This window comes from Vombatus ursinus, unplaced genomic scaffold, assembly GCF_900497805.2.
Source record: "Vombatus ursinus unplaced genomic scaffold, bare-nosed wombat genome assembly UNPS02014945.1, whole genome shotgun sequence".
Taxonomy (NCBI): domain Eukaryota; kingdom Metazoa; phylum Chordata; class Mammalia; order Diprotodontia; family Vombatidae; genus Vombatus; species Vombatus ursinus.
In genome coordinates, this window is record NW_020954723.1 from 2,318,932 (window position 1) to 2,334,478 (window position 15,547).

The 15,547-nt window shown below is 39.6% G+C and overlaps 1 protein-coding gene across 1 annotated transcript in view; it reads right to left on the minus strand.

The window, feature by feature from the left end:
• Nucleotides 1-15,547, minus strand: part of LOC114030008 (tetratricopeptide repeat protein 9A-like) — a 53,715-nt gene that overhangs the window by 21,077 nt on the left and 17,091 nt on the right. Inside the window, exon 2 of the mRNA XM_027844672.1 lies at nt 2,694-2,876. Within this exon, the coding sequence (XP_027700473.1) occupies nt 2,694-2,876 (183 nt within the window). The remainder of the gene's footprint in view (nt 1-2,693; nt 2,877-15,547) is intronic.

Here is a 15,547-nt window from a genome sequence, read left to right on the forward strand (position 1 = left end):
TAGAACTAATTCTGATCCTAAGCCACCCATCTTCATTCTGTCCCACCTCTCTTTATTCTTTTTCTAAAAATGTTTTATTGATGCCTTTCATTTTAAAATCACAGTCATTTCACCCCTCACTCCAAAGAAAAACAGCAAAGTAAAACATCTGAATCAGAGACCATGTCTTATAATTTTATAAATTATTATAACATTTTAAAATATATGTATATGAAACATACATATATTTAAATATTTAACTAAATAAAATATATTTAAAATAAAAATACAAAATTATAAAATATAAAATATTTATAAAATATTCTCTTCCACATCCCTATTGTAAGAGAGAAATATCCTTCATTATCACTTCTCCATTCTCTTCATTTGGACTTTTTCATTACTCAGAATCCAACTTCCTTCTTGCTATAACAGTCATTGTTGTCTATTTGTCTGCTCCCCATCAGGTCATACAAATCTTCCCACTTTTCTCAGAATTCTTTGTCCCCATTTCTTACCACATAATATTATTTTATTACAATCATACATTTGTCTTCATTTCTTATTGCATATATTATTCTAGGACATTCATACATTCATTACTAAGTTATTTTCCAGTCATTCTCCAAATTATGGGTACCCACTTTGTCTCCAATTCTTTGCTACCGGAGTGCAACTATGCATCTTTTGGTATCCACTGGAGCTCTTTTTTTGCCTTTAGCTTCCTTGAAGTATATGCTCAAGAGTGGGATTGCTGGGGTAAGTGGTATGGCCTGCTTAGTCACTTTTCTTGCACAATTCTGCAAACTGAAATCAAGAACAAGCAGACCATTTCACAGCTTCATCAACTGTGAATCAGTGTGCTTACATCTTCATATCTTCCCCAGCACTGACTGTTTCTATCTTTTTTCTTCTCTGCCAATTTGAATAATGAAATCAGAGTTGTTTTCATTTGTATTAATCAGACTATTAGTCATTTGGAGCATATATTTTTCTTATTTATAGTTTGCAACTCTTATTTAGAAAACTGTTGATAGCCTTTGGCCACTTACCTATTTGTAAATGGCTCCTGGTTTTATATATCTGTGTTATATAGTATGCATCATTTTGTGTGATATTTATATATTAATCCTGTATTGGTTATATTTGATGAAATTTTTCCCCATTCAACCACTGGCTCTTTTAGTTATAGATTCATTAATTTTATTTATTCAAAAATTTTTAAATTTTATATACTCAAAATTTACCTATTTTGTTTTTTATGAGTACCTCTATTACTTGTTTGGTTAAGAATTCATACCCTTGCCATAGTTGATCTTGATCTCTTCTGATTTTTTGAAATGATATGACCTTTTATTTTCAGGATATGTATCAAATTGGGTTTACTATGGTATATGGCACAAGCTTTTGGTCTAAATCTAATTTCTGCCAAATGGCTTTCCATTTTTCCCAGAAGTCATAGTCAAAAAGAGAATCTTTCGGGAATTCATGTTCTTGGATTTATCCAATAAAACTCTTTTTAATTGCTGTTGTCTCTTGCTTATCTAGTTTGTTCCTATTATTTACTTATATATTTTAAAAACCTTTATCAAATAATTTTGATGACTACTGCTTTATAATATAGCTTGAGGTCTTGTAATGCTATGTTCCTTCACTTCATATTTCTTTTTCTTATTTCCCTTGGCATTCCAGATCTTTTGTTCTTCTAAATGAATTCTGTTATTTTTCCCCTAGTTCTAAAAATTATCACTTCAATAATTTGATTGGTATGGCACTAAATCTATAAATTAATTAGTTAGTATTGTCACTTTGAACTCAGGTTTTCCTGGCTCAGTTTTCACATGTATTGAATGAGATGGAGAAGGAAAAGGCAAATCACTCTTGTATCTTTGCCTCCGAATGGGGTCACAAATAGTCAGACATGACTCAAAATGACTGAACAAATTGTCATTGTAATTACATTGACAAAGCCCATTCATAAGCAGTGAGTGTCATTATATAAATGCTAACTATTATTATCTCTCTCCAATTATTTAAGTCTCCTACTATTTCTGTAAAGAGTATTTTGAGTTTGTATGGATAGCAATCTTGGGTGCTTCTTAATAGGTTATTTCCCTGACATTTTGTGTCCTTTGTCCTTATCTCCTAAATTTTGCTATTGTGCTATAGAAATGAAGATGATCTTTTGTGGGGTTATTTTGTATGCTGCCATCTTGTTGACATTACTAATCATCTCAATTAGGTTTCTTCACTGATTCTCTGGGATTTTCCAAATATACTATCATGTCATCTGAAAACAGAGATAGTTTTGTCTCCTCTTTGATGATGTTTATATCTTTGATTTTAGTCTTATTGCTATAGTTAGCTTTTCTAGAATTATTTTAATTAATAATGAGGGGGGGTCACCTCTCATTTTTCAGGGGTCAAGGGTCAAGGATGCTTAGGCGCTGGTCTGTTATGTTGGGAGGGGTGTACAGTGGATATGGAACACTGAACCCTCTTTAAGGGCTAAATAGTTGCTTTCTCTATCCCTAATATGGCACCCAAACTTCTATCCACCCTTTATAAATATACATACCACAAAGTTCTAAAGGTACAACCTAGTCCTTGTTATCATTCCATTATCTAGTCCTGAAAACAGGCCACCTAATGTAAGAAGAGTCCAGAAAAATCTGCTATGCTAGCCAATAAGAAACAAGTTGCTACTGCCTTACCTGTTGGTTGCCGGGACCTCGCTTCTTTCAGGTAGTAGAGGGCCTTGTCATAGTCCCCCAGGTGGTAGAAAGCCACACCTGATCGGTAGAGGGCTTTGAAATTTTCCCCTTCTTTCTTCAGAACTTTGAGACAATACTCCTTGACTCGCTCATAATTCACCAGTTCAGCTTGGAGCAGACAGGCTATAAAGGTTGGGAGGGGAGAAGAGAGAAGGCTATGAACTCAGAATAGAGTAATTGATGAGCTTCCTTCACAGAATCACAGAATTGGAGTGTTGGAAAGGACTTGAGTGGTACCCTCGTCTAACTCACACACAAAGGAGATCCCTACGGTGTTATATCTAATAAGTGGTTTTCCAGTCTCTGCTTAAAGTGCTCCAAAGAGGGGGGACCCACCACCTCCTGAGCCAGCCCACCTGACTTTCACTCAGTTCTATTTATTGGGAAGTTTTTCCTGACATAAAATCAAAACTGATCTCTTTGTAAAAGACTGATTCTGCTATGGATCAACCCAAGCATGGAAAGGTTCATGACTCGGCCATGAGATTTTGAGTTCTTTGGCCACAGTAATCTATGAAACGAAGAAAAAAAAATTGGTTCTCTGCTCTATGTGCCTCTCCCCACCTTGTTCTCCTTCTGTAGTAATAGTGTTAAAATGCTAGAAAAAGCACCTGAGGACATTACAAATGACAGATTTTAGACCATCTATAAACTTTAACTTGTAGAAGCAGCATACTCTAATAGATAAAGAGCTGACTAGCTGACAGAGCTAGGAAGAACATCTGACACATACTGACTGTGTGACCCTGGGCAAGTAATTTCTTGACTATCTAGGCAATTCTGTAATATTAAAAGTTACAGAGAAGGTGCTAACCTGCATTGGTAAAGAGGGAGTTTCCTTATCTGGAAGTTCCCCATACCAATGAAATCACAACATTAACTTAACTGCTGCTACATTAAATATGAGATCTTTAACTAAGGGCCAATAAATTGAGAAATTATTAGCAAAACTGAATCACATGAATATGCAACACCATGACTCAACATCGTGAATATAAAACATACATATTCAATATCAGAAATATTCAACACCAGAAGACAAAAAGTTTCAGCTATATTTTAGGATAGTTCGGAGGTCTTTTAGAGAAACAAAGTGATTGGTGGTACTGGTTTCAATACATACATACCTATATATATATTATATATATGCTAATATCTGGTGACATCAGTGCAAAGGTGGGTTCAGGGGAGAATGATGATAAGCATGTTGGAAAATATGGCTAACATTGGAGAAATGAAAGAGGTAGATATCTTACAGACTACTAAAAAGTCTCAGCTTTATGCATTATGATCACATTCCAGAATGGAATTGGAAGTTAGACAAGTTACTTAACGCTTCTGGGCCTCAGTTTTCTTGTCTGTAAAGTGAGGCTATATATTCTTGCTCTAAATCTAGTAATGTTCTAGGAAAAGTAGTGGGTCATGTAAAGAGAAGAAGAAACTTTTTTTCTTAAAAAGATACAGACCTAGTTTCCTATAGTTATACTTGCATATTAGGACTAAATTAAAAGTGGCTATAAAGGCGCTAGACTTGGTAAGCACTGATAAATAGCACAAAAAAATGAAAGTGATCCTATTAAGACACTATAAATGATTACTGATATGGAAGTCATATGAGAATCTGTGTGGTCAGATCATTGCTGAATTAAAACAAATGGCAAAATCAGCATCCAATTAGAAGAAAAACTAAAGATGACAAGAAAACACTATATAATTGCAACAGCTTCAACAGGATCTATTCAAATAAGTCATTGACGCTGAAAAATGAGAATGTAAAAGGCAGATATTGACCTTGATCATCATCATTTCTAGCAAAAGCTTAACTGTTATAAAGCAGTCACCATGTCAAAGAAGTAAAAAAAAAACCTAGAAAGTGATTCAGCCAGCAAATGCCGTGGATGAAAGGGCCCACAGGCAAGGCTCAGGGGAGAAGATGCCCAGGAAGTCAAGTGAGTCATAACTGGAACTTGTTTAGATATAGTGGGCCACCAAAGGCACTCACCGATCCATTCAGTTTTTTCCTAGTCCTCATCCTCCTTGCTCTCTCTGTAGCTTTTGATACTGGTGACCATTCCCTCCATCTGGGCATTTACTCCTCCTTTGGCATCTGGTTCTCCTATGAAACTGACCACTCTTTCTCAGCCTCCTTTGCTATAGAGTATTATCATCCATTTTCCATGACCTTAGTATGGATATCAACCACAACTCTGTTCTGAACCCTATTTTTTTCCCTCCTCACAAAGAAATCTCATTAAATTTTCCATCTAGCTGCCCCTTTTGCTACTGTTACTCCACTTTCTAAGATGAATCAACAGAAACCATGCCTGGGAGGAATTAGACCACTCATTTTGGCACTTTCTGGGACAATGCAGCCTCCTCTTGACCCCTGCTATTTTCTGCTCTGTCATTATACCCCACTTTTCCACCTCATGTTCTGAAAACCATCATCATATCGACATTTTTATTGCCTCTGAAAAGGACGTGTTAACTGACTGCCAAATTGTTCCATTTACCGTCTTTGGGACTTCCCTGATCACAACTCCTTTTGCTGGGCCATCACTGTCCCACATGTGTTGTCTCCCCCATTAGAGTGTAAGGTCTTGGAGGGAAGGGACTCTTTTGTTTTTGGGTTTTTTTTTTCTGCATTTGGATCTGCAGCATAACACAGTGCTTGGCATACAGTAAGCTCTTAATAAATGCTTTTCATTCATTCATTTCAAAGATAATTTCTACTTAGATAACTCACAAATCTCTATACTTCTTACTGAACTCTAGTCACACATCACCAAGTGTCCATTGGATATCTCCTCCTCGATGTCCTATAAGGCATCTCAAATTCAGCATATCCAAAAACAGAATTCACCATCACCATCCCCACTCCCCAACATACTCCTCCTCCAAATTTCCTTATTTCTTTTGAGGGCTCCAATATCCTCCCAGGCACACATATTCGTAACCTCAGAGTTTTCTTCTAATTGTTCTAATTCAATCTAATTCTTGACGCTTTAGTTTTTCTTCAAATTGAATGTTGATTTTGTCATTTGTTTTTCTTCTCTCTCACCCCCATATATGATCACATCTTGTCAGTTCCCACATCTTGTCAGTTCTCATGCTATAGCACCTCTCCTCATCATATCCTTCTCGCCACTCACAGAGCTCCCGATCTAGGCTTTTACCAACTCTTGCTTAAACTATCAAATAGTCTAATAGGATTCCCTGCTTCTAATTTCCTCTTTTCCAATCCATTCTCCAAAATAATCTTTTTAAGGCACAAATCTAACTGTGTTACTCTCTTACTCAGAAACCTTCAGTGATGCCTCAGTACCAATAAGATAAAATACAAAATCCTTAGCCTGGCATTTAAGACCCTCCTCAATCTGGTTCTCATATACCTTTGAAACCTTATTTCATACTACTTCCTTTCCTAGACAGTACATTCCTATCAAAATGCTATATTAGCCATTCCCAGATCTTGTTCAATCTCACATTTCCTGATGTTTATACAAGCCATTCACCAGGTCTGGAATGTATGCCCTTCTCTTCTCCACCTCTAAGCACTTTCATCTTCCTTCAAAGTTCAGTTCAGGGGGCAGCTAGGTGGTGCAGTGGATACAGCTTTGGCCTCGGAGTCAGGAGGACCTGAGTTCGAATCTGGCCTCAGACACTTACTAGCAGTGTGGCCCTGGGCAAGTCACTTAACCCCGATTGCCTCACCAAAAAAAAATCAGATAACCATGAAGCCTTCCCTCATATCCCTAACTGTTAGGGTATACAGAGCACTGTGCTTTGAAAGGAGGGAAAATAAATAAAGGACATAATTCTCAGTTCTTGAGAAATGGATGGGGAAAATAAGGGACTGATATAGGAAATTATGGCCCATGCATGTTAGCCATGGCTCTCTCTTCTCTGACCTTGCTTCAGGCCCACACTGTCTGGGAAATTGTGACTTTTGAGACAGTAACAATTGTTAAACTAGATTCTAAAGAAGTCCTTTTAAAGTCCTACGCAGCCTGGTCCAACCTTCCTTCCTGTCTTCCTTAGATGTTACTCCTCTCTTGTACATCGTGATGCAGCCAAATTGGCCTTCTCTGTTTTTCACATAGAACCCCCCATCTCCCCTTTTTGCCTTTGCACTAGCCATGCCCCACGTTTGGAATTCACTCCTTCCTTACCTCAACCTGAGTCCTTCTCTCCCTTTAGGATACAGCTCAGGCATTATCTTCTGCCCACACCCACCCCTTGAAGCCTTGCCTGATTCCCCCTCCCCCAAATGCTAGTATCCCTCCTCCCAATCTACCTTGAATATATTTATATTTATTCACTGTATATTTATGCTGTATATGTGTGTGTATACACACACATACACAATACACACACGCACACATACTTGTCTTCTCCATTAGAATGTAAGTAACCCCTCCTTTTTATTCTTTGAACTTGTATCCCCTCAGTGCTTGGCACATAAGGAGTCTTTAACATTTGAGGAAGCGAGGCAGCTCAGTAGATGGAGCACTGGGCTTGGTGTCAGGAAAACCTGAATTAAAATATGGCCTCAGACATTTACCACCTATGTGAGCCTGTGCAAGTCATTTAACCTCTGTCTGCCTTACTCCACTGGAGAAAGAAATGACAGACCACTCCAGTATCTTAGTCAAGAAAACCCCACGGACAATATGGTCCATGGGGTCACAAAGAGTCCCACACAACTGAGCAACTGAACAACAGTAAGTAAATACTTGTTGATTGACTGATGTCTCCTGGAAAGGTCTAACTTCAATCCTGCCAATTCAGATACCTCCCGAGTCATCAGGAATGTGGAAATACATTCATTCAGAAAGAACAAACCTTTCATTGAGTGGTTTGTAACTGACAAGTTTTGGATGAAAGAAAACCATCCCTTGCAATATTAGGGAGGCATAAACCAAGATCTCTGAAGTTGAGGACCTGAGGGCAAGAAAACCAGGAAGTGAAAGAGAATGGGAAAGGATACTGGAACTGGATAGTCAAGTTCACTGGAAGGGAAGCCAGGTAAGTCAACCGAAAGAAGCAAAATGGTTGCCAAGAGGTTAACTTAATGCTTTCCTTTTTTTCTGCTTTCTGCTCATCTCTTTTCATTTGTGCCAGGAAAGTGCCTCTAGGGGGATCAGTTTAATTTCGGGAGCAAATTGTAAATGTTGTGGGTGGCCTGTTAGTCATTACCACAAACCTCTTGCCAGTCAAGGGGACAACATTCCAAGGAGCCTGTTAAGGAGATGGCAGAATCCTTTCCTCTCTGGCTCAGTGACTAGTCCTCTGTGGGGCTACCAAAGCTCAGTCCCCTTTTTATTCCCTAGGAACTGGGGAAATTCATTCTTAGGGAGATCAAAGCAGGGTTAAAATCTTAGAGCTAGTATTTTAGCAACAGAGTGGCTGAGTGGAAATAGCATCAGCGGTCAAATCTCCTTGAGAGGAGGAGTTGTTTCATTTTAGTGTACTGTGGGGGTTGGTCAATTGATTTCTCTCCAAGGGGTGTTTGAATGGATTTAAGGGGGTCCCTGAATGTGGATGAGGGAAAATTACAACTTTATTTCAATATAATTGGTTTCTTTGGTAATTCTATGTATTTTATTTTCTGCATTTAAAAATATTATTCTGAGACAGGGTTCTCATAGGGCTATGAAAAGGTTCCATGGTATGAAACAAAAGTTAAGAACCCCAGTCGTAAAGAAAGGGGTTAAGAGGTAGCTAGGTGGTATATAGATAGGGTGCTGGACTTGGGAGTCTGGAAGACCTGAGTCCAAATTCTTCATCAGATATCTGCTAGCTGTGTTACCCCGAAAGAAGTCACTTAACCTTGATCAGCCTCATTTTCCTCATCTGGAAAGATAGATTTAATGGCCTCTAAGGTTTCTTCCAGCTCTAAATCTGTCATCTTGGGAAGTATAAAGAAGTTATCTCTTTATGATATGCGAGAGACAAGGGGTAGGTAGTTCTGGAGAGGATTCTCTGAGGTTTTGCATTCATTTGTAGGGACCCACTGGAGAAAAAAAAATTGTGTGTATTTTTAGACTATGACTGGTCAGTGTTCTGATGCATTTCCTTCTACCAGTTAGACCATTTTCTTTGAAATAATTTTTTAATGTTTATGTACTGGTATCTATTGATATCAGTATGTCCATTACAAGTATGGAAGCTAACAGGAGGAATATGAACATTAAATATCCCTAGAAAACTGTAAAGGATCATCCATGTTAATATTTCAAAATTTTGCTTTGCAGATCTGCACTGTTGCCTCACTGAGGTATACATCTAGACAGCTTGTCTGAATGCCTTATGTACTACTTGTACATAGAGTAAAGTTTTCCTGATGGCCTATAAATCATAAATAGTCAACTTCAAATGCTTAATCTCTTCCTTTGGGTCCCACACCTTTTGGGGACTTTTCTGAGTTTGTTTGGTTTGTTTTTAAGCTAGCCTGCTCATCTTGTGGGCTAAAGGAGGATATCCTCTTGGAATGTCCTATGTGTTGCAAGGATCCATTGGAAAAATGTGAGGTGCCCTAATACGTTGCAAAGACCCCAAGGAATTTTCACCTAGGAAGGTAAGAAGGTGACTTCCAGTCAACTGTAAGTCTCCTTGTTGGGAGCTCTGTTGGGATCAAACTTTCCCTAGGGGTGGGTGGAGGTGGGGAGGGGAGCTTAATTTTCTTTCCTTTATTGTCTTTGGATTGGGCAGACCTTTGAAAGCATGAAGACAAGTGGAAACCTACAAGAATTTTGTAAAATGGTGTTTATTGAGTGGTATAACCATATATTTAGGAGTGAGTGTGTGTGTGTGTGTGTGTGTGTGTGTGTGTGTGTGATCTCCAGTCCCACCAGCTCTCATGGAGGAATGTCAATTTTTGGACCTTCCAAAAGCGGTGATACATGGACCTTGATGGGTCTTGTTTTTAGCACAAGACAATGGTGGGGACACTCCTCCCCCAAAAGTTCACCCTCTAATCTGTAAGGAAGCACTCCCAGTATATCCTATGAACTATAACTTATGTATCCCTACCAATGAATAGTCAGAGGACACTATTAGCTCAAAGCAAAGACATTTACTCAACATTACTGTTTCCTCACCTTTAAATGGCATAAATGAGCATTGATGCTCATCATTTTCTGATATTTATATATTACTTTATACTTCTGGTATCTCAAAGGCGGTATCATCCTTCCTATTAATTATGCTGAGGTGGTCTGTAATTGCAGAGACACTCACTAGTGCTGGGGCAAGTGACCAAAGGGATCACTTATGAGTTTATATACAGTATATCATGCATATAGCCAAAGCTACAACCAATTCAAATTAAATTTTTAATAGTAAGTCAGATATAAATACAAGAAGGACATTGACAAGAGGGAACCACACATGTTGTAAAGGGACTTGATATTATGGTATGTGAAGAACAGCTGAAGAATATTTAGCCTGGAAAAGAGAGAAAGTTTTTTGGGTTAAGGGTATGGGGAAGGACCATCAATGTGAACTTCAGATATTTCAAGGGTTGCCATTTCTAGGGAGGGGGGTGGGGTGGGGAGGGAAGAAAAAAAAATTACATGATAATTTTATTATATATTAAAATGAGTAGCAAGTTGTACATAATCGATTTGCAGTTTCATATGCAATCATCTTTTCATTATTCTGTTATGTTATGGAAATGCATGTTTTATTTCAAAAATTTTAAATAAAATAATTAAAAAAAAAAAGATTAAAGTTATTCCATCTATCTCCAAAGGCTAGTACTAGGGTGAGAAGAAGGCAGATTTTGGCTCATTAGGAGGCAAAACTGGTTAACAATTAGAGCTGCTCAACAGCAGAACAGGTTGATGAGGGGTAGGTAGAAGAAAGGAGTGGAGTGAGTTGGTCATCACTGGAGACCTTCATAGGTTGTTGTTGTTATTTGTCCTTCATTCTCAAGGAGGACCATGACATCAGGAAGGTGATGCCATGACTTGCAAGTGAATTGGATTTAAGTGAGGGAGGGCTGTGCAAAGTCACCAGCCTCACTCTCCTCTGGAGCCTCTGGGATCAGTGGCAAGATATAAATCAGGATGACTGGGGATGGCCTCCAGAGTCCTTCAAGTTAAAGTTGGAAGATCAGTTTTCGTGAATGTTATAAAGAAGATCCTAGTTCAGGTAGGCTGGACTACTCAGGAGTCAGCAAACTACAGACTGGGACTGCCACCTGTTTTTGTAAAGCTAAGAATGGTTTTTACATTTTAAAATACTATACAACAAAACTTTATTAACAAATGTAAAAGTCATTCTTTGCTTATTGGTCTTATAAAAATAGGCAGCAGGCCATATTTGGCTAGCTGGATGCCAATCCCTGGGCTAAAGACTGCTGAGATCCCTTCCATTTCTGTGATTCTATATAACAGGCGTGTTTAATACATAATAATGAATGGATTTTGAGGGGCCATAGAGAGTTCACACTATATAGGATCCATAGGGCATATGGCAACTGGGAAAGGGTTGGGGAGAGAGGAGGAAATGATGGTGATTGAAGAAAAAGCCCTGAATCAGAATTATTTGCCCTGTTTCTTCATCCTCAGCAAATCCTGATTTACCATTTACCTTTTGAACAAATCTCTACAGCAATGAACCAGTCCATTTATATGATGCTTTGACTCCAAAGAACCTTCTAGACAAATTATCCAAGCAATGACACAAACTATTTTCCTAGGAGTCACATAAATTCATATTATTTGCCTGAAACAAGTCTAGAATAGATGTTTGGCAAGGTGGGTGGTATTATCTCCAATTTACAGATGAGGAAACTGAGATAGACACAGAGAGGTTAAATGACTTGGGGGCGGCAGGGGAGTCACACAGTAGATCATTGCTGAGACCTATTTAAACAATCCTCTTATCTAGGTGGATGTTTGTTTTTTTCTAATTAGGTTTTGGTTTTTCCCCGTCCTTTCAAAAGGGAGTTATCTCTATGGGAGCCAGGAGGCAGCAGGGAGGGAGAAGAGAAATTACTGAATGCTCAGCAGGTAGAAAGAGGTGATGGGGATCGGGGCCAATTCCTTCCAAGTCATATCCAGATCAAACTTAGCCTGTGAGTCAACAGTTGGGGGAAAGGGAGAGGGAACTTTCTAGCTGATAGCTCCACTCAGTTTCCCTGCAATCTCACCACCCTTCTGGGGTCTTTTATCTCCTTACATCACCAGCTACAGATTCTGATCAGAACTCAGCTGTCAGGCTGAGAGCCTTCTGGATGGTGCCTGAGGCCAGCCAGAGGTCCCCTGGGCTCCTCTCCACTCTTTCCCCTCCACCTCCCTCTTCCTCACCTGCCACCAGTTTTATTGACTGAGCAGAGCTTGGAGCTTGTAAAAGTCAGTCTGTGTCAGGAGAATGAGCAGCCCTGGCTCCAGACTCCTTAGCACGAGCCCTTAAGGAAGAAGAAAGGATTTTTAGTGGCACTCTTTTCTAACCCCTTTAAGAAAATCCGGGCTAGTATTTAGGAAGTATCTCCTCCAGCTCTGCCACATATTGCTTGGGGTTCTTAGGATAAGTGAATCAGATTTAAGGCTAAGGCAAGGGGCCTTGGAAATCAGCTGGTCTAGGCCTCTCATTTTACAAATGGAGAAACTGAGGCCCAAGAATGAGAAAAACTTACCCAAGGCTTCACAGGTGATGAGTGGAAGAACTATAATTTTCAATTCAATTCAAAAGCCCCTACTAAGTGCCAGGTACTGTACTAAGCGCTGGGGATACAGATAAGGGAGGGAAAAGACAATCCCTACCCCCAAGAAACTTACAATCCAATGGGGGAAGACAATACCTCAAAAGAAAACTGGAGCAGGGGGTGGAACACCAGATGGTACCCAGAGGAGTGGGGTATCCTGTTCCACGAAGTTGAAATCAGAAAGATGGAAAGTGGAGTCTGTTGGAACTCCAATTTTAAATGGTTCCTCTGTGTTTTGGCTCTGGTTCTCAACTTTATGTCTATAAAATGATGATAAACATGCTTAAAGCCCTGACACGTCCCTGAAGTGGGGCTTAGAAGATTCCTTACTTGCCAAATGCATGCAGCTCTGTGTATGGAACCCAAAAGCCATGTGTATGCACCAGATGTAGTGGCAGCTGTCTTGCTAAGGTGCGGCCCTCAACTGATAGTTGACTGTTTTCTCCTTTTCCCCCTATGAAGCATGCACAGGTTTTTCCCTTCTGCACCAAATGATAGGTTCAACATTGTTTGGGATGAGATAAAATCACAGGGTGACTCTTGAAGAGGACTAGAATTCAGTTTATAAAAGCACAAACCCATGTCTTCTACCTTGAGCCTTTTCATGAATACATTTGGCCATAGTGTTTAAAGGCCTGGAGAATTCATTTCCAGAACCCTCGCTAGAGAACCAAATTCCAATCTGCTCCAGAGCTTCTAACCCACTGTAGGTCATGGATTCCCCAACCCTGCCTTAGACTATCTGGTGAAACCTATGGCTTCCCCCGCCACAGGCAATCAGGGTTAAGGGATTTTCCCAGGGTCACACAGCTAGTAAGTGTTTGAGGTAAATAACTGAAGAAAATACTAAATTTCAGTTAGATGAAAATAAAGATGCACTTTTTTCCCCTAAGTTCACAGATCTCAGATAAAGAAACCCTGTTTCAACTGGCTCCAAAACTGTCCCAGGCAGCTAGGTAGTCTACTAGATGGAGCAGGCCTGAAGTCAGGAAGACCTGAGGTCAAATCCAGCCTCTGATACTCACTAGCCGGGTGACCCTGGGCAAGTCACTTAACCCTATTGGCCTCAATTTCCTCATCTGTAAAATGAGTTAGAGAAGGAAATGGCAAACCTGATTTCTTTGCCAAGAAAGCCCCACATGGGGTCATGGAGAGTCAGACATGATGTAACAAGGGAAGAAGAAGAGATATGAGAAGATACTCTCACCCCACTCCTTTGCAGAAGTGGAAGGACCACAGGTGTGGAACATAACAGATATTTTCAAACTTTTTCACTGTATGGATCAGTTCTGTTGATTTTTCCCTCTTCTTTTTCTCGAAAAAGTATTTGTTATGTGAGATGGCTCTCTGGGAAGGAAAAGGGAGGAAAGATAATGGGAGAAATTCTGTTGATGTGAAAAACAGATGACATCAATAAAAAAAATTTCTTTAAAAGACCCCCGCTTTAGATGATTACTTCCTGATGTCAGGCACTCTGTGTGTGTGTGTGTGTGTGTGTGTGTGTGTGTGTGTGTGTATTGGTGGGAGAGGGAGGCTGAATCTATTTTCCTGGATGCTCACTCCTGCATTTATTTGGTTGGTCTACACTAAGAGAAGTTTAATCAAATAAAGGGGAGACTGTGTTATTAAGTCGTGGCTGTCAGCCTAGTCCTCCAATTTTCCCTTGATCTCCCAATTCAATGCAATTTAACAGTTATGAAGCACAATCAATCAACAAGCACTCATTAAATGCCTACTCTTTCCCAGGCACTGGGCTAGGTGCTGAAGATACAACCATGAAACAATCTGGGCCCTACAGGAGCAATGTACATTCCACAGGCACTGTGACAGGCACCCAGGATACCAAAAGTACAAAATGACACAGGCTTTGCCCTTAGGAGCTTCTAATCTAATAAGGGATAAGGCCTAGCCACAAAGAACTGAAAATGTGGGACAAGTGGATCAGAAATGTAGAGCCACAAGAGGCCTCAGAGGTCACTGAGTGCAAGAGTTCTTAACCTGGGGGTCTGGGAACTTTAAAATCATATGTGTATATATGTGTATGTGTATGTGTATAAAACATATGTAAATATATACATCAAATATATATGTGTATATACCTAATATGTGTGTATGTTTAATATATGTATGTACATATATAATATGTGATAACATATGTGATACATCATATATATAATTGTATTTAAATATAATTGGTTTCCTTAGTAATCCTATGGTGTTTTTTTTAAATTTTAAAGCATTGGATTGAGATGAAGTCCATTAAGTTTCACCAGACTGCCAAAGATACACAAAAAACCAAGAACCCCTGGTCTTTTCCAACTCCCTCATTTTACAGATGGGAAGAAGAAGCCCAAAGAGGGTGACTTATTTAAGGTCCCACTGATAGTAAATGTCAAAGGCTGAATATGTATCCAGATCCTCTGACTCTAGAGATGGAGCACTTTACTGTCCTGGTCACCACCCAACTGCTTGGGCCATTAACATCTACAAAGGCCTCTCTGCCCCTCTGCAATCCCTCCCTGGACAAAAACCTTGGAGCTGGCCCAGTGAGTAAGTTCATTGCAGCCCCTGGGAACTAGATCAGTAAATACTTAGTGATCCAGAGCTCTTTGCAGTCTCCAGCCCCCACCTCTGCTATTTGGAGAAAAGACATGCTGGGGAGGCCATTGCCTCTCCCTTGCCTCTTTACCTTTCTCTCCTCACTTAATCATCAAGGGGCCCAGGTCTCCCCATCTACCAGTCTCCTTAGTTATCATGACTTCCTTCAACCACAACTTTAAATCTCATCACTCCCCAAACCAGGATCTTAGGCTCTGAAATTCTTCCTTCTCATCATTCTCTCTTCTTCTTCCATCTCTCTCTGTGCATCATTCCTAGGTTTTATTCTTACCACGGTCTCCGGTCTCTCCATTGTTCCCTCTTCTCCCAGTCTATTACCTCACATGGTCCTTCCTTTCCTCCCAGTAGCTAACTTGTTCAATTCTGTCTTCCACTTAAATTCCTTGGCCCTTTGTTCTATGCCCATTCATACCCTCCAGTTCTCAACCCTAAGGTCAAACTGACTATCTGCCTTCTCCAT